General features: G+C 34.4%; 2 protein-coding genes across 13 annotated transcripts in view; both read right to left on the bottom strand.

The window, feature by feature from the left end:
• Positions 1-7,632, bottom strand: part of LOC7459869 (putative clathrin assembly protein At5g35200) — a 31,353-nt gene extending 23,721 nt beyond the window's left edge. The window contains exons 1-6 of one of the 6 annotated variants that reach the window (XM_052449895.1): positions 7,415-7,631; positions 6,683-6,807; positions 6,507-6,576; positions 6,333-6,430; positions 5,303-5,444; positions 5,124-5,224 (exon numbers count right to left, since the gene is read on the bottom strand). In XM_052449895.1, the coding sequence (XP_052305855.1) occupies positions 5,124-5,224; positions 5,303-5,444; positions 6,333-6,430; positions 6,507-6,576; positions 6,683-6,781 (510 nt within the window). In that variant the 5' untranslated portion in view covers positions 6,782-6,807; positions 7,415-7,631. Of the gene's footprint in view, positions 1-5,123; positions 5,225-5,302; positions 5,445-6,332; positions 6,431-6,506; positions 6,577-6,682; positions 6,808-7,414 lie in introns of all 6 variants that reach the window. The other 5 variants (XM_052449896.1, XM_052449897.1, XM_052449898.1 and 2 more) reach the window with 5 other exon arrangements.
• LOC18111095 (uncharacterized) overlaps positions 1-19,332 on the bottom strand; it is a 34,006-nt gene extending 14,674 nt beyond the window's left edge. For 2 of the 7 annotated variants that reach the window (XR_008058293.1, XR_008058292.1), the window contains exons 1-16: positions 19,091-19,331; positions 18,726-18,793; positions 18,474-18,629; positions 17,856-18,023; positions 17,486-17,636; positions 16,913-16,992; positions 15,987-16,259; positions 15,765-15,908; positions 15,171-15,305; positions 14,746-14,844; positions 14,098-14,154; positions 13,068-13,272; positions 12,509-12,627; positions 12,011-12,079; positions 11,717-11,815; positions 11,391-11,632 (exon numbers count right to left, since the gene is read on the bottom strand). Coding sequence is in view for 1 of the 7 variants with exons in the window: in XM_024589694.2 (XP_024445462.2) it covers positions 11,393-11,632; positions 11,717-11,815; positions 12,011-12,079; positions 12,509-12,627; positions 13,068-13,272; positions 14,098-14,154; positions 14,746-14,844; positions 15,171-15,305; positions 15,765-15,908; positions 15,987-16,259; positions 16,913-16,992; positions 17,486-17,636; positions 17,856-18,023; positions 18,474-18,629; positions 18,726-18,793; positions 19,091-19,229 (2,202 nt within the window). In the remaining 6 variants the exon portion in view is untranslated. Of the gene's footprint in view, positions 1-10,659; positions 11,025-11,104; positions 11,217-11,240; positions 11,633-11,716; positions 11,816-12,010; positions 12,080-12,508; positions 12,628-13,067; positions 13,273-14,097; positions 14,155-14,745; positions 14,845-15,170; positions 15,306-15,764; positions 15,909-15,986; positions 16,260-16,912; positions 16,993-17,485; positions 17,637-17,855; positions 18,024-18,473; positions 18,630-18,725; positions 18,794-19,090 lie in introns of those variants that run through there. The other 5 variants (XR_008058291.1, XR_008058290.1, XR_008058294.1 and 2 more) reach the window with 5 other exon arrangements.
• Positions 19,333-19,682: the final 350 nt, after the last annotated feature.

Genomic DNA, 19,682 nt, shown 5'->3' with positions numbered 1-19,682 from the left:
CATCCTATCGGTGCATATTTTCTCTAACTTAGCTTTGACTAGGTTTTTAGCTACTGCTAAACTTAATTTGTTTATCGGGGGTAACTCCTGATATTCTTTGATAACCAAGGGTCCTATATGAGGGATTTTCCTAATATAGTCCTCAATATACTTGATTCATTCCTGGTTAGGAAGGTTGAATAAATGCTCTTCATAATCACATGTGAAAGCATCTAATTCACATAAATCACAAATCTGTAATCGTGATAATCTTAATCTAGAGTTTTCTTGCTCTATCCTGATCTGGTTTGCACTATCTGTGAGATAGTTAATTCCTATGAATACTGAGTATAACAGATTCACAACATTTTGCAAGAAATCTTCACAAGTTCCTATCATGAACTCATCTTTGTTCAAGCCTTCTATGAGTTTATGGGCTAGGCCTACACTCTTCTTAAGCATAAGGATGTGGGCTAAGCTAAAATCATCTCTGACATGATCATCTGTTTGGATTATTAAAACCATATTATTATGCCATCCTTCTATACGAAGTTTTCTTTCTTCGTTAGACATACAGTTGACATTTAAAACTTCAAAGAAGTCAAAAGACTTATCAGGTCTATATTCTTCAGGCACTCTGAACTTTTTATATCCAGAAGTTTTTCCGGATTGATATGAACCTCCAACTGGTCCACTTTGATATGTGGTATTGCTATACCTTGGGGCTCTAGACTGTCTAGGTCTATCATAGGTTGTTCCACTTGGTGGGTTCCTAGTGGCTCCTTGGGCTGATGACTCAGCTTCCATTTCTTCAGAGATATCTACTCTGAGATTTTCTTCTCTTGGTATTGCTACCACAATGTTAATGTCTTCATACTCCTTTTCTAAAGGGGTAGATTCTATTTCAGGGTCGGTAAGACTTAAAACTCTTATGACCGTATCTGTATAAGGTGTATGGTCTTGAGCCATATAATATTCTAGAAGCTGATCCTTGACGGACTTGTAAGGCTTCATTTGGGTATATATGTAAAACTACTAATGGTAGTTGGTACATATCCTGTAGGGGCACGAGTGTCCCTAGCTGTTCCTGTTGGTTCTAAAGCAGGAATAGTTTTTGGGGCTCCTGGGGAAACAGGAAGTCCTTCAGGTAGTTTACCTAAATGTTTTTCGAATAAAGAAAGAATTTCTTTATTACAATCACATGCTCTAATGGCATCTGCTATTACTAAAAGGGATTTTTCTATCTCTTCTAGTTGTTTTCTGAGGGCTGCTATTATAGTAGCCGCTGACGGCCTAAAGCAAGCCCCATCCATTTTTCAAAGGCATATGAATGAGACCTTCATGGGTCTTGAAAACTTTTGTCGTATTTATGTCGACGATATTATCGTTTTCTCAGAAAACGACAAAGAACACATCGAGCATGTTTCACAAGTGCTTGACAGGTGTAAAGAGGTAGGAGTCATCCTATCTAAACCAAAAGCCCAACTTTTTAGGGAAAAAATAGAATTCCTTGGTCTAATCATAGATAAAGGAAAGCTTCAGCTACAGAAGCATATAGGAGAAAATATTACTGCTTTCAACAGTAAAATAACTGATAGAAAACAGTTACAAAGATTTTTAGGTATATTAAATTATATCTCACAGTTTTGTCCTAAGGTTGCACAGATACGACAACCTCTACAGGCAAAGTTAAAGAAGGATGCTTTCTGGCAATGGTCAGACAGTGATACGGCTTATGTTGACAAAATCAAAAAAGCCATAAAGAATCTTCCACCGGTGCACCATCCCGGTCCAGACGAGCCCCTAATCATTGAAACCGATGCTTCGGACAATTATTGGGGAGGAATCTTAAAATCTAAACAATCAGACGGCTTAGAATTAATATGTGGCTATGCCAGCGGTACCTTTAAACCAGCTGAAAAGAATTACCACAGCAACGAAAAAGAAATCTTGGCCCTTATAAATACCATTAAAAGGTTTCAAGTATTTCTCATCCCAGTTCAGTTCACAGCACGAACTGATAATAAAAATGTGTTTTATTTCTTACACACAAACATTCATGGTTCTTATAAACAAGGAAGACTGGTAAGATGGCAACTCTGGTTGTCTTATTTTGATATTATATTTGAGCATGTTGCAGGAACTAATAATGTTTTTGCAGATTTCTTGAGTAGAGAATTCTCAGAATGACTCAACATCTCTTAGATGAGATCAAGGTCATTGACCAAAAGATTCAAAGAGCAGAAAAGCTCATTGAAGAAAAGCAAATGAAGATTGAACGTCTTCAACGCAAAAAAGGTAAGTTGTCTGAACAACTTAAGTCCAAAACTCTTGGACCAGAGGGTCTCTTAGAGAGATTCACACAAAGTATGGCTGATGCCAAGGAAAAGAGTCTCACTCCTTCACAGGAACCTGAGACCATTGAGGATCGCAAGGATACCTCATATAATATAGGTTCTACCTCTGGTAGCCTAAAAGAGGAGGCATGTCAGGCCACTTCTAAACATTATACCATTTTTAATGGTCCAAATGCGGGTTGCTATAAAGATTGGGCAACTGTCCAAAAACTGGTTTCTGGAAAGCCAGTAGCCTTTAAAGGTTATCCAAATTATGGTCTTGCAAGACAGGCCTTTATAGATTATTGTATGAAAAATAATATCACCCTTCATACAACCCCAACTTTAATATCCCCGACTGATTTACTTCAGCCAAACAGAATTCCCAGCTATGCTGAGAAAGCAAAAATGCCAGCAAACCCAGTACAGGAAAGAACCTTTGCTAGGTTTAATAAGATATCTGTCAAAAATCCAGATGAACATGATTTCATTCCCCTTGAAACATTTACCCATTATTACAGACTTGCTGAAGTTTGTAACACAACAGAAGGCTGTTTTATAAGCCAAATAAATAATTCCAGATACTACAATGCTGGAGAAGGAGCAGATCCATCCTTAGTATCCACTCTGTTTCATTGTGGATTATTACAAAGTATCTGTCCAAGTGCTAACTTGCAGGAAATCAGTAAACTTCCTCAGGGAATTTACACAGCAATCAAGCAATATAGGACTAAAGTCCTAAAAGAACAGAATAGGAGAGTTCTCCTCACCATCCGCAGTTCATACTTGGACTGGCACGAGACAGAAGATGAGACTGATTGTCTCAAGAACTATCCTTCATACCACTTCATCAAAATTGGTATGTTAAAACATATGGACGTGACCCCTTGCACATCCATCAAATCAGAAATTACCAGCAACCTCAGCATGGTACTTCCCAAACTCCGAGCACAAAGCTTAGGAAGAATAATTTCCAAACTCAGGAAATATTACAAAGACTCGTTAATTCGGGTTAACTACCAAAGTGCACATAGCATCATAATATCTGACAGCCTGTCAGTAATCAGTGATCAAGACTGTAGAAAGCTCCAGGATTATGAAGCTCAATTCTATGGAAATGATTTGGAGGTTTCCTACACCACCAAGAAGGCCTATTGCAGTTATGGGTCAAGAGATCACAGGTGCACTCTGTGCATTAACAAAGACGGTCCATCTGATCCGATGGAAGAAGACGACAACTCCACCGACAAGGACATGTGAGCTGTCATAACAACGTGGACCCGACCACGATAAAAAGGAACTATCTACTGTACATAGCAATAGTGTGCCACCTTTTAGCTATAAATATGTATCACTTGAGCATTAGCACTCAAGACTTATCGAAACCCCTCTCAACCCTTTTAAACTTGTAATCCAAAGTTCAAATGCAATAAAGAAAACCTTTTGGTTTTATCTCTCTCAGTCTAGCAATAGACTTTTACTTTGCCACTAGATCACCTAGTGAACGATAAAAGATACATATCGGCTGTAAGTAGCCTAGTAGCCGTAAATCTCCTGAATAGTACCTGAATAGCCACTAAGTCCCGTTAATGAAGAGAATGGAAGGGCATGGTTGGTATTGGAGTAGGGGAAGCCTTGTGAAAGTACAAAGGTATGTATCTAAAGCTTAAATTTTAAGATGGAAACCATCTTGCAAGAGTTTATCCAAATTATAGATCATATTGACTGGTCTTGTTTAGAATCCTTAAGAAGATGTTCTGAGTTGCTCAGAATTAAAATAGAACTGTTAGATGACAGTATCCCAACTTATATAGATGATGACTGGTGGAACCAACCCCAGTGTATACCCTTAAGTTATAAGCTTAGGATGTTAAGAAGCATTCGTAAAAAGGTGCTTAAATGTATAGAAGATGTTGAAACTGATAATCTTCAGCATGCACAAGATCCTGATGAAGATCAGGTTACAGATTATGTATCAGACACAGATAGCTCTTAGAAAGCTAAAAATGTTTTCCGCTTGTTGTATATCGGCTGGAAACCAATAACATCCTCCATTAAGAGGAAACCTTTGGTATAACAACGCCACGTACAACGTGTTTTTGAAATTTGGTATCAGAGCCTTGTTTAGGTTCAGAAATGATATCCGTTATATTATATGTTTAGATTCTGTAAAGAAACTAACATTACAGAAATGAGTACTACGGAAACTCATCAAGAAGATGAAGACTTTCATCAAGAAGTCTTTGAAGCAGAAGGTGTCTTTGGACAAGACATAACACTTAACGACAGTCTACTTGACCAGGTACGTAAGACTAATTTATCTCTTACTCCTGATGAAGTATTTAAATCTTTAAGTACTGTAGAAAAAGTTAAGAATAAGTTGTTCTGTAGAAAGAACCATATTACCACATGTATTTCCACAAGATCCTGATATTAACACCAACAACATCCATGCCTGACAACCAAGAATGCGGAAAAGAAGCTGTTGCAAAGCTGGCAGTTGCTCCAGTATTTCAACTGTGTCCAGATCTTTGGTCCGCTGTATAAAAGCTTTATCAATGAATTTTTCTTGAGAACATCTAGCACAAATGTCAATGCTTAGGTTTTGTAAAACCAAAAAAAATTTATACCTAAATAAAAGAAAAAATCAAATTTATATATGTGATTGCTTAGATGTGCTAAAGTCCACATAATAGTATTTAGAGTAGTGAAATGGTTGAAATAATGAACTGTAACAAGGATTTCAATTAAAAAATCCTTAATAAATTGAGAGCCAAGATGGGTCACGGTAAAAAGATAAGTTCTCACAGGTCGATCCATCTCAACATCATACTTCAACACGCGAAAGCATTCCAACCTCTCCTCCAAAAATAAGGCATAGGTGCGAACCCAGGCAGAAAAATCCCATGCTGTTCAACACATGACAATAATCATCATAAACAAAGTTTTAACCAGAATAATCACTTCACCAAGAAGAAAATAGATACCATTTGGACTGGAATCATCTTTGAAATGGGCCATGTTAAGCATATGGCTTCGGCTTCTTCCATAATTAATGATCTCCTCGTGGAACGTCTGGTCCACTTCTCTCAAAGCCCGATGAATAACGATTAAAGTTTTCAATGCAACCTAAAAACTAGCAGCAAGTCAAACAAATTGCAGGAGAAAAAAATGGACAGATAAGAAATACACATATGCATGCATCAATAATATGGACATCAAATCACTCAAAGCATCAACTTTGGAAAGTACCATGGATGAGTTATCCATGAATCATGATAACTGCTTTCCATGAAATGAAACACGGGATTCATAAATATAGGAAAATGAACTACAGCCACCTTGACGTGACGTGCTTAACTTTCACTAGCGTAAACTTCATTTATATTTTTCTGTTTCAGATCTAAATGGCTGTAAAGGCAGGTACGGGAAATTTCAATTAATCCTGTCCATAAGTTTAACTTGCTTATGAAGAAACTTTCACTCATTTGTTCGAAGTGACAAATTATTTTTTGATGCTTCCTTCATTTTGAAAATGGTAAAGCAGAAGACTACAAAAACATGTTGCTGCAATATAAACTGTTTTATAAACATAAATGCACTGACCAACAAAGACCACAGAGATGTATATTATTCCGTCAGGTTGAAGTTCATATGTTCATCGGATTTTATAAGGTATGAACTATAAAGCTACATGATACATCAAGTGTCTTTAGTCATGTCCTCAAAAGGTGATACATCCCAGAGGGTTAGTGTTGCTAAGCAGCATTTTATGCACTACTGTCACCTAATTGAATTCCAGTGCAAACAGAATTCCTGCAAAAATTTGAGTGCCTTGAAACAAAGAGGAAGCTAATATAGATTTGAGGGCTCCTGAAAGCCAAAACAAAAATTTTGTTTCCAACCAGGGCATGAAGATTTGCATATTTAGATTGACAGAATAGTAACATCACTTCAAGCCTCTGTATTCAGAGCTATCTAGTCACATAAGATTTCAAGTGATGCTGATGCACATACCGCCCAGTTATGTGTCCTTGATAAACGCCGTGCAAGAGCATGGATGCAATATGCAACATCAGCGCGAGGTCTAGTAGCTGAAACGGCAGCAAAAATAGCTGCATAGAGAAACAAATAGAGAGCACATAAGCTTCACATCCATCAAATAGAAGAGAAGGAGAGCCTTGGATCTACCTCTAATGTGTCTTTCCTTTGCAGGTCGTTCATAGTGATTTGTGGCCTTCACTATAGCAATATCCAATTCCTGAAAAACCAAACCATCCAACCAAAATGATCAATGCTTTAACACAAAACCCAACATCAAACAACCACAACAACAACTTCAACATTGTTTTAAACTAGTAAAATACCTTGTAATCACTATTGACTTTGGCCAATGAAACAGTGGTAGTATCCTTGAGGGCACCGAGTGCTCTCCTCAAACTGTTTTGGGTTCCACCTCCTGACATTCTCTCTCCCTCTCAATTACAGAATTCTACAAACAAACCCATCGAGTCAACTCTCTTCACACTAACTCTCTAATTCAATAAGCATTAATTTACATAAATGAATCTGATCTTAATTTCAGACCCTCAATTGACTTTCATAAGCTTACAATTACATGAATTTAGTTAGATCCAGATAGATAAAAGATAAAGCTTCCATCAGTGACAACATAATATCAGCAAAATTAACTAATTATCAAAAAAAAAAAATCTAAATCACCACCACCATCAAAATGCCACATAATCAAAAACACAAAAGAGAAAGAAAGAAAGAACAAGAAATCATCACGAAAACTAAAAAGCTATGAAATTCACCAAATTCAATGACAAGAACCAAAAATAAATCAAGAAACCAAAGCCAAATGTACAAGAAAACAGTAAAAACAATATCTACTAACACCAACAACATCCATGCTTGGCTAAAGAAAAAAAGAAGACACCATTTCACTCGTCATCACCCAAAGATCTAACCAAACCAAGAAAAAATCAAAGAAAAGAAAAGTTTACAAAATTCAAGAATACATACTATAACATCATCAAAATTCAAAACAACCCAAAGGGATTACAAGAACAAAAGAGCTCGTAACAATCCCCTACCTGAACCTGGATATCAGAGAGAGAGAGATGACGGGGCAAAGAAGAAGTGACAAAGATGAGGAAGAAAAGTCTTCCTATCTCCGTTTGACAGAGAACTATGAAAGTTTTTAGCTGTGATGGTGTATGTCCATACGAGTTCCTTGAGTTTTGTTGGGTCGTCGGCGTCTTGAATATTATTTTTATTTTTAATATTATAATTATATGCTATTTTTATACAATTATAAATAATACTGTCTCCATCGGTTCGTAGGGTAGTTTAGTTTCTGTATTAATCTCTCTCTGTCAGGAATACGGCTTTGTAAGAAGATGGACTACCACCGTGGCACTGTCTGTCCCCTCGCTAGAAATAGCCTCTGCCTGTGCAAATCAGGTGGTAAAAATCCTGCTTTTTTCTGTCTATTTTTAAGAATTTATTATTTTCTTGAAGATATAATGCATTTATTAATTACCAAGTGAGGATTTTGTGAATGATAAATTGTTTTATGAAGAAAAAAAAAAAGCGATTACAACGTTGAGATTTTTTATATAAAAAAATATTGTATAATATTAAGAGATGGATTAAGTGGCATTAATTATCTGGGCTTTGCTAGATTCTAGCTCATTAATTTATGCATTGAATGAGTGGATTTATTGATAAAATTAATGTTAATTTTTTGGGGGAAAAGATTTTAGAAATAAATATTTTAGTAAAATTGATATTACTTAATAAATTTATAAAATCACATATGCAACTATTCAAGAGTCAGCGTTTGTGATAGAAATACATGTGCCTGATTGATTCGGTATATGAAAAAAGGTCTTTTCAATTTATTTGAGATTCGATGAATTTTAATATTCTTCCCTTTAGATTTTACAAAAAATCAAATATTTATTACACTTTTGTTTTTTAAAAAATATTTATCTACGGATTATATTTCTATCATATATATATTACATAATATATATATTACAACAAAATAGATTGGATTTTGGATTAATATTAATAATATACAAGTCTTCTTCATTATTTATTAAGTTAACTATTAAAAAAAATCATTCATTTAAATTATCTCAATTAAATATCTAGTTTGAATTAAATCATCATAGCTACTAATTACTAATTAGTAGCAACAAATGAATCCAAACATGACTGCAGATTAATTGTTCAAGTACTTTTTATTTAGAAATGTATTAAAAAAAATATTGATTTAAAACAAAAAAACAAAATTTATTTTAAAAAAACACTTTTAAAATATAAAAACAAATAAGCACATAATCATGTTGACTATGGTGCAGGAAAATAACCAAAAATTGAGCTTTTAAATCTAGCAATAGTGATGCTAGCCTAAGCCAACACATGGGTCCTTAATTAAATAAGAAAAAAAAAGAAAATACAACTTCCTAGCAATCTATATATATAAGAAGAGAAAGACAAGAGAGGTAATAGAAGTTGATTATTTCTTAAAATGTAAGCCATTAATGTACTCTACCACAAGTTAAAACAATGTTGTATTTGTGAGAATTCAAACCTATAATATTGAATTATTGATGCTTGTATCTTAGCATGTAGCTTTAGGATTACTCCATGGTGAGAATTTCTTGTCCAGGAACTAGAACAGCAAGAAGTGAAAGGGAAAGTTGGGTAAAAAACAGGAGAGATTTATGATTATCATAGTGTTGGCCAGCTAAAGGTTAAAGGCATCATATTTGAATTTCCCCTAACATCTTCATGACACTACCATCTCAAATATAAGAATCATGATGCATGAGAGAACCAAAATAAGTTTTGTTTTCTCTAAATTAAATCTCATTTTTAGTTTGCTTTTTTTATATATATTTTCAATTCTATTTGAATTTGGAATCTAAGCTTGCTTATATTATTTTTTTTCTTTGTTTCTATATCGACGAGATTATTTTGGGATTAATTTCTTAACTTTTTTTGCTTTGATTTAAGATTTAAATCCTAAATTAAGTTAAATGTGTGTTTGGTATTTCGGTGTTGTGTGCTTTTCAAAAGTTTTTTCACTTGAAAATATATTAAGATAATTTTTTTATTTTTTATTTTTATTTTTAATATTAACACATCAAAATCATTAAAAAATATTTATTTGATATTTATTTTAAGTGAAATGCATTCTTAAATTGGACCAAAAAAATAAGTCATTGCACACTAAAACACTCAAGCCCTTGCGTGGAAAATTCATTTTACTAAACTTGATGAAGTTCTACTCTACCAAATTAAAAATAAATGAGTGATAAACAAATTGAAAAATAATTATTTTTATTCATAGGAGATATATTCTAATTAAAAAATATATTTATTCTATTCAAAAGCACATCAAATATCTCGTAACAACTTGTATTATGCTATCTAAAGTGTGTATGAAATCATATTATATATGTCATGTCTAACATATAAAACAGAAAGTAATAGGTAATACAGCTTGGACGAAGTGGTAGGTAAAGCTGTTAGAAAATCACCTTCGCAGTTGGTGCCACTAGGAACACAGCTGTATGAGCAGCCACCATTGCTGCAGTGATTCTAAAATGTGGCTGCCACTCTAGTCGCACAGGGACGGTGAGTTTTCAATTTAAAAAATATAAATTTTATTTAAAAATTTAAATTTTAAAATTAAAATAATTATTTAATATAGTATCAGATTCTTGATAAACAAACAGTCACGAGTTTGCATCTCATCATTCCTATTTATTTGATAAAAATTAAACACTATATAATATGAACTTGTATAAGTTTTAAGTCCAAAAAACTTTTACCTAAAAAAACATATATTAATTAGAGAATCATATCTGAAATTTTAATTATATCTTTGAATTTTAAAAAAATAGGAATGAAAGTAAGAGGGAAAAAAAGGGTAAAAAAACATAAAAGAGTTTACACACAGAACAGATCTACCCATGATTTGAATTATTGACAGGGACATGACAGGACAGCTTTTGTCCTGTTAATTTCTGCTTTCACTTTTGGTGTCTGCGCCCACTTTCATGCTCGGTGGTCCATCCTAGTTGGCCTTCTTGTTTTACAGAACAAAAACTGATATAATATTCTTATAATAATTTGGGTTTTTTCTAAGATAAGATTTTATTTGATACATTTTCTTACAAGTTAATTTAAATTATTTTTTATTTAAATAAATTTGATAATGAATTTTTTATATATATATATTTCCAAAGAAATTCAAATTTCTTTTACAATCCGCATTTTAGATCATTTTTAAATTATTTAAGCAGATTCATGGAGACTGAGATTCTTAAAGCCATCCATTTGTTTTTAAATTAATATATTCATGAATTATTTTTTTCTAACAATTTGATGTTAAGCCCGGATCCAAAACCATAGAATAAAAACAAATTCGTTTTACCTATCGAAGTAAAGATTCTAATAAAAAAATCTATCCAAGTAAAGAATTTATTTGAAAGTGACGTTGATAGCGGTCTCCACTTTCTGGCACACCTTAAATTACGCTGAAAAAAATTGTAGCCGTTTGATCACTTTCCGGACGTCCAAGATTTGATTTTGGCAGGGCTCTCTGTTTGGTGCGAAGATCGAAGCATTCTAGAAAGTCTCAGGTCCCTCGAATGATCTTAAAAGCACACTCTCTACTTCGGCCTGCTACATTCAAAATAATTTAATAAATCTTTCTAAACGCTAATTTTAAGATTCGAACTCATAGAGGGAGATGATTGGCTTACAAGGCTATCACTAGATTTTATTTTACTAAAATGGGTTTGGTCGTCTTTTCAGCTGAAAAAGCTCAGCCCAATGTTGTAAACTTGGGGGGCCTCCCATGGTGCAATTAGCGATCTGTTTGCCAATACAAATAAAAGATTAGAGAACAGTCGACGATGCTACTTACTTCCTCTTTGGAGATAATGCTATAAAAAAAATGGAGAAAATTGATAGGGACGAATGTTACAATTGCTATACCACCTCACTAAATTGCCTAGTGTTTCAAAATTGATGGTCCTAAAAACAAACCTTCAAGATCTCTTGACAACAACAGTGGCAAAACATGGGTGGTGGATGAACTCGAAAGAAACCTTGAGGGACGGGTCAAGAGCTCCGACTCGGGAAATCACATTTAGGGCAACACTATTGTGCTCTGCAACCTGCTCCAATATGCAAAGTTCAGCTAATCTGTCTGGGTCATTAAGAAAACTACTCTTGACCTCCTTTGCAATCTTCTGTGCATCCTTGAAGTAATTATACATAACCAAACTCTATAGATAGAAAGAGAAATCCGTTCAGGTTTGTATAAGAAAGGATTATGCAGGCAATAACTAGAACAATCATAGACTGCTTACGGAGAAGCGAGCATGGGAAGTGGATTCCTTGAATGAGGGGTATGAAATGAGATCAGGGATACAAGCTTTTTGTAGAAGTTCAAAATGCTGTATAAACCTCTGGAAAAAATAAATAAATTTGGTGAGAGAAGAAATAACATATCACTAAGCCATCTTATGGTAGCTTCTGTGCAAAAAATGATACACTTTTCTGTGATGGCTAAGCTAATTATTTTTTGCTCCTCCAAATGACCGAATAAAAAATAGTGCAAAGATCTAGATGGCATCATTTATATTGGCAACACAGCACTTTACCTCATGTTCAGAATTAAACGGGCTGGGAGATTGTAAGACCATCAGTTCATTCCTCAGAGCAGCGAGTAGCTAGACAGATAGAACAGGTACTTTAGATCCTTTGAGATGAAAATTGTGTGAAGTGAAAACATTTTATATGAAGAAATGGAAGCATATGATCTCAGATTCACTAGGGTTCAAACTACCTAGAAGCAAGGGCGTATGAAATGGAAAAGATGACCAATTCTATACAGTAACACCAAGTCTGGTAGTTCTCGAGAATGGATGCATAAACTCATGAACTATACCCCCCCCTGTTCGTTGTTCAATCACAAAGAATTACTATCTCTAATTATTCGAAAGAATTGACTTCAGGTTTACTAAGAGATTTTTTAATTGTCTGTGAATTGAATGAAGTTAATATTTTGCAATTTATTAATTCTTTATGGAATTCTAGCTTTTTGTACGATGGACAAACAATATGAGACAGAGCAAGCATTAAGAATAAGGCACATGTACCAGTGCGAGCCCCTCAGCAAGACATATTTGGCATTGAAGAAACGAGATTGCTGGTGGGATCCGAGCTTCTCTTGCCAGATCTTTCGGAGAATCCTTTCTTTTCTTTCCCTTCTGTTTAGCTGATTGACAGATGAACATGAATAAAACAAGCTGGTGCTGTATGCTAGGTAGATTTACCAGAGCAGAAACAATTGCATGCGGAATATAAGAAATATTTTATTATCCTAGCACTAATAGTCTGCCCACACTTAAATTGGCCCAGTAGGCCATTTTTGTTCAATCAATGGTCTGAAAATGCTAGATGAGACTGCGAATAACCCATATGTCAAATTCCTGTTAAGCAACAGTTCATTTGCAGGCTCATCTAGTCAATTGTTATTTTGTTTTTCCCTTGTTAAGTGCAAAAATTCCTAGACTGAAACCTCTAGCTGGCAATCTAGCAGAGTTGTTTAGTGCAATTTTATGCCTCCAATTCAACATGATTCACAAACTCGTTTGCTCCCAAATCCTAACCTCTATCCTTGAAAACAAAACAAGTGAGAAGTAGAGGTACGCCTACCACTGCCATCACTCACTGTCATCTTCAGATGTGTTTTCTCTGCAAGCCTGATCAAGACAACATATAAATACCAATACACCATGCAATATTCGCTGGGAGAATAGAGCTCCAATTCGAAACCAAGAACGAGAAATCGATGGGCAATCCAATAAGTTTGCTCCTCCACCCAAATGAGGATGTGTTTTAATATTCCTGCTGATGCATTCTGCAAAACCAAATATATTTTAACTCTTCTATAAAATAAGCATCCCAGTTTATGACAATGGTGAACAGAAACTAAAATACATAACAGAACTGGTAGAATGTGGAGATAAAAGATTTGTGATACCCATTTATATCTAGTCCAATAACGGAAAAAACTAAAATCTAAATTCTCTTTTGCTCTCATTTGAATCAAATGGAAAAAGAATTAATCATGCGAGTGTCATCAAGTTTGGACAAATGAGGTCCCAGAACAAAGCTCCCTCCTCTCAACAGGCAATATCCATGCAAAACCTTGTAATGAAAATTATTGTAGATGACAACTTCGTTCATTTAATCAAGTTATAATAACCATGGTTAAACAATAAAAATATTTCTGCACTACCTTCGGACAGTGTCCAATTACAGTTGCATCTTCCTCGTAATATATTCAGAATCTCCAATACAACTTTATACATATTAGTTTTCTCACAATGGTTGCGTTAATTATCCATTCTATAAAACTTAATGTTCTATTCGCAATGGCAGAAGATGATTTTGGCCTTTCTGTTTTTATCTTTGAGAGAGAGAGAGAGAGAGACAACAGTAAAGTACCTCAGGCAATTCCATTTTCTAACAAGTATTTTAGAGGACCCAAATGGTGAATACACAAATACTGAACATATCCCTTGAGGCAATACACTTGGTTACATAGTCAACTGACAATTTAAATGACTATGTTTGTATGTATATATTGGAATTATTTATATGATAAGAAGCTGATTTCCTTTTATACGCTAACCCTTTTTTGGGTACAACAATGAGTCAAATACTCAAGAGAGCAGCATACCTCGCCATTTGAAATGCTCGAGCCTTCTCCAAACTCCTTTCTGAATGCAAGCTCTAGCTGTTAACCAACAGATGTAGAGCATAAGAATAAACACCACCTGATCTTTGCCAAAATAACTCTGAAAGCAGATACTTTAACCATATGATCAATATTTGGTTTTGAAGAATTAATAAAAATCAACAAACTGCAAGACACTCATCAAGTTTAAATAGCCAGATACTTCAACAAAATAAGGTGGTTTTGACTGAAGGTTAGAGGCTGGAGAAGACCAGACAACACTGCAATAGCAAAACAAGCACTTAAAGCATTGTAACCAACTAACCATAAACATCAACTAGCCCAAAATGAAAAATAAGTAAACAAAATTCTAAACAGAAAATACTAACACAAGAGACATGCCACACTTTCATAATTTATGTAGACAGACCGATTGTATGATAGTTTGTACAATTTTGATTAGGTTAAGCATCATTACTCATTTCCACAATAATAGTTAGGTTCAGGGCAAGTCAAACTCAATTATTATCTATTCAATAAATATACTAGAATGCATTGTGGTTAAAATAAACAACGCATTTGAAAGGAGCTTTGCTTAAGGGACAGAAACAAATAGCCCAAGAAAACAATACAGAAAGGAAGATCACAAACCTGTACATAGATAGCCCGCCAATCTTGTAAAATCTTTCCAAGTTTACGCCTCTGCCATGCAGCATTTGTGCAAAGAACCTTGAGCATGTTGATCACTATCTGCATAACATGTGATAATGCAAAAATATTAGATGATACTATGGCATTGACTGCCATCAATTTTCATGATATTTCAATTTATTTTGCCCACATCCTAAATAGGATACATGATAGTGGATGACTTTTCAAATTTACCTCTTAGCTATTATGATTAATAACATGCCATTTTCAAGGGTCATTTTTACAATGGAAAGGCAATTTCAAAAATATATAATGAGGAATGGAGATATAGTAATGAACAATGTTTCTTTAACTAGTGAAGAACATCATAAGGTGGCCACTTATGTGATTGAAGGAATATAATAACAGATAACAATTGTCTTCACCTGTCCTAACTGCACAACATATTCATTCTTCTGAATATCATGGCGCATAATGACCTCAGGCAACCGTGCAGCTCTAATAATCACAGCTAAGATAGGATACCGCCCATAGAGTTTTCCATCTTGAACCAACAGAAGCTGTAACAAGTTGTCAAGTTTCAGGGTCAGAATATAATGAAGGAATTACCAAAAGAATCTCGTACAAAGTGGGGAACAAGGTGAACTGACAAGATAAAATAGAATGGGAAGATGAAGTAGTACCGAAGATTAGAATGCCAAACACTAAGCATAACTCAAGGAACAAACAATACTGCATTCCCTAACAGACTCCAGAGATACAAAATGGTAACACATCTACATTAAGCAACAAAATGGCAACACATATATATTCCTCTTCTTTTTCTTTCTTTTTTCTTTCAGCTAAAATAAAAATAATCAGGGCTGTTAATACTCTGACAAAAAGTGAAGTGCATAATTCTCTAGAATATGATGAGAACCTGTGTCAATAAAAAAGGTTAAGGAATTCAAAAACAAGGAAGCAACCCAGTAACATCCATCTAATCATCTCAAAGATATTGTGGATGAAGTCCAAATAACCTGGAGATGCACTCTTGCAACCAAATCAGGTTGTGCTTTTTGAAATTGAGCCACAAAGCGCAAAAGAACATCCAAAGAAGGGTCCAACAGGTATGAGCATATGATATCTAGATGATGAAGAAGTTTTTCAAAATACTCGATGGCCTGGAAGAACAGAAAGACAAAGAATATCAACAAATAAAAAATGGAGAAACAAAACAATCCTAACCATAAAGTTCTAACCTTTTTCCAACTAAGAATTTTAATTGAACGTGGTGGAGTTGGGGCTGAAATTCTGCTGTTTAAATTAGCATCAAACCCAATAGCTTGACGGCCAGAAGCAGTTGTTCTATCTTCTGTACCATCTTCGCAAGTTCCATAGGCATTAGACATTAGGAATTCTGCAGAGTTAAGAATGCTTCCTAGCTCTGAAATGCAGGAAGCTATATGTTTTCTTGCCAATTCTAGACCTCTTCCTTGAGGTCGCCTCATGCAGGTTAAAACATGGCAAAAGTGCTGAAAGCAGAGGAAAAAATGGTAAGAATATGATGACCACAAAAAATAAGTGTGGTGCAAAGGACCATGTAAAAAAAGATGAACTTGACTCATGGGAAACAATATTTTCTGAAAGTGAGCAAAGGATAGAGAAGACATTAAGAAGAGGCATGCTTGGAAAACAAAGATATCAGGAACCAGAATTTGAGTTATTTGCATAATAGCCAGGAGAAATAAGAAAAAGTAGATAATTGGTGAGCAGAAAGGATGCGAATATCCAATTATAAATCATGTCACTAATTCCCCAATATTGAAGGAAAAGAAAACCCTAATACTGCAGAAAATATTGAACTCTTCCAAAAGTGACAGTCAAAATGACAACTTCATCATTTGTTTTTAACAGCTTGAGATTTTTTAACCAGAAATCAAAGTAAGTGTTTTAAATCCTTGACACCTTGATAAATTCTGATATTCAGCATCTCCAGAATCTTCTATCTAACCACAAGCCAAACAAGACTTTTAACTGAATTTGTGTATCTCAATTAGAAAAGAAATAAATCCAATCCAATGAACATTCATGCAATGCGCAAAGATTCTGAAAGAAAAGAAAATTATGCATAGACAGGATCCATATCCACCATGACACTTATTTTAGAGCAAACACAGGATAAGACCTTACGAAAGCGTAAGCGGCATAACAATGCTTTGCAGTAGCCTTCTTCCAGATCAAAATTATTTTGTAGAGGCTCTATATCTGCATCAACAAAATCACCACATTAATTAAAAGAGATACGTTGATATTTCATGCCAAGCACTAAAAGGTCGTGATGGAAACATGAATGGTAATGAAACACAACCTTTTTTTTTCATGTAACAAGTGAACTTAAAATGAAAATCAATTAGCATCAGAGATTAGAAAGCATACACTTCTAAATCTTACTAAACTGAACAAGTTGGAGTTTGCAATTCATCTCTTAAAAACACTAATTCTGCAGGGAAAAATAATCATTTACCAGTAAATACAAGAAACAGTAGACTGCTAATGAGGATATGGAGTCCCATAAAGTAGCAATAAAAAAAACCCACTGTGGTGCAATTGGTGTGAAAGTCCCAAGTTTACATATAAAGTGATTAGACAAGTAAATGAGATCAAGATTTTCAAAATCTAATCTCAAAATAATTCAAAGGACATGCCCCCTCTATCCTAACTGCCTCCGTTCAAAGTGAATGTGTTATTAGAATAATACCCTCTAACGGTTTTCTTTTGGAGGGCAGAGCTTTGCAAGCTCGCAGCTGGCGAGAAATATTCTCTTCGACAGCATTTAACAACGACAAGCACTTTTCATCTCCTTCCACGTTCAGAGGAAGACCATAAGCCATTGTAAACAGATCCTCTTCCTGCCAAAGAACCAATTTGTAAATCATGCTTTTATAAAAATAAGAGCGAGAAACAATAATAATAAATAAATATCCAAGCATGCGACGTCTTTTTCCATTTCAATGAACACAAAGTTTAATATTAAGATAGCAATGATGTACAATAAAGAAGAAACAAAGGAATCATTGATTAATTATACAAAAATAAACAGAGTTAAAGGAGCTGTTAAAATACTTTACTTCATGTGTGCGTGCATCTGAGACAATTGAAGTCACTGCCTTGCACGTTGCACGGATGACTTTGCAATAAGAATCCAATAGGGCATGTGATAATGTCCTCTCTGGTCTCAGAAGGTAGGCGCATGAAAAAACAGTCTGTGCCAACGAGTGACCCTTGTGCCATGTTGCCTGCCATGAAAGACAATTGTTTAATAACATTATTTTATTAACGAAAAGCATTCCATCAAAGTCCAGGGCCACTTATGATGTATTTATAAAGAAACAAGAGTAGGCAAGAACAGGGAAAGAGAAGAAGCAACACCCATATTTACTCATATTTGCACATTAGGCATATGTAATCATTAATGCATGCAAATTTCAGTGCGCATGGACGAGCGTGTGTTTATAAAGCAGTTTATTTTTATCAAAGATTTTGCTTTTCTTAATGAGAAATGGATATAGAGAAATGCTGATAAACTAAATCCACAGAGAAAAGGGAACACATTGCAATTATATTAAGCATACATGCCGGAGAAATTATAATACAAAAGGAACTTCCACATTCAACAGTGACGAGACTCTCTTGATCCCTCTAACTTGATGCATCAGTAAGGAAAGTAAACCACAACACTATGATACCTCACACGCTAAGAGTTGGTCGATGATGTCAATGATGCACTGAACATCAACAGTTTTGTCAAGGCCAATAGGTACAGGAGCCAAACCGTCTTCGATCGCTTCATCAACTGAAGCATACTTGTTGATGATTCCAGAATCCATCTTCGGGTCCATAATCTAACAAAATCAATCGATACAAAAATTAAACCACAAAAAAAAAATCACTAATCAAATAAATAATATCATATTAAAATGAAAATGTAAAAAAAAAACCTCTAGAGCAGACATTGCAGCATATAGGTTGAAATTCTCGCCATGAATTAGCTCACCGTCGCGTAATTCTGTTACAGGACATTATATTAAAAACAGAATTAATATCAATCATTTAAAAGAAAAAAAGATTAGCATTGTACATTTTGTGTTAATTAATTAAGCATTAAAGAAAATTCAAATTTTAATCATTATAAGAGCAGTAATCTAAATCAAATGCTTGATAAAAACAGCGCAAATTGAAGAAGAAAAAAATGATAATGATAATAAAAGGAAATAACTAGTTCACTCTTACAAATTTCAGGAACTCAAAAATAAATAAATAAAGAGTTTTAAGAAGTTAAAAAAATAGAAGTTAAATCGGAGACCTTTACAAACGGTTTCAAGGAGAGGCGACGCGTCGGCCCAAACAGTGTTTTCAGTTGCAGGAATTGATGAGGAGGTGGAGGAGGAGTGATTCGGTGCGTGACGCTCCATCGATGCTTGCTCTGTGCTCTTCCAGTCCATTGATGAATGTTTAAGCTCTCCTTCAAGTTTGAGAGAGAATTTTTTAGTTTGATGCTTTGATTCGAAGACCGAGATACTTAAAGAGGGACTGTGCGCGTGCAAAGGAAGGGTTTAGGGCTCTTGTTCGGGTTCGGAACATAGTTATATAACCCGACTTTGCTAATGGGTCAACTCAGTAACCCATTGATTCAGGATCAGTTTGGACCGAAATTTGTTTTGAACCAGATTCTTTTATTAAAAAGATATTTTTTTAATTTATTTAAATTAAGCATACATGATAATTTGTGGATTGATAAATTGACCAATGATATATTAAAGATAAATTTTTTAATAATAAAAAATATATTATTTTAATATATTTTCAAATGATAAATAATTTTAAAAATAAATATTACTACAGTATTAAAAACACTGAGATCTAATTAAAACCCAATTTAGATTGGACTTAAAATT

This window comes from Populus trichocarpa, unplaced genomic scaffold (genome assembly GCF_000002775.5).
Source record: "Populus trichocarpa isolate Nisqually-1 unplaced genomic scaffold, P.trichocarpa_v4.1 scaffold_780, whole genome shotgun sequence".
NCBI lineage: Eukaryota > Viridiplantae > Streptophyta > Magnoliopsida > Malpighiales > Salicaceae > Populus > Populus trichocarpa.
Note: the sequence above shows the minus strand (reverse complement) of the source record. Positions and strands in the feature narration are given on the sequence as shown.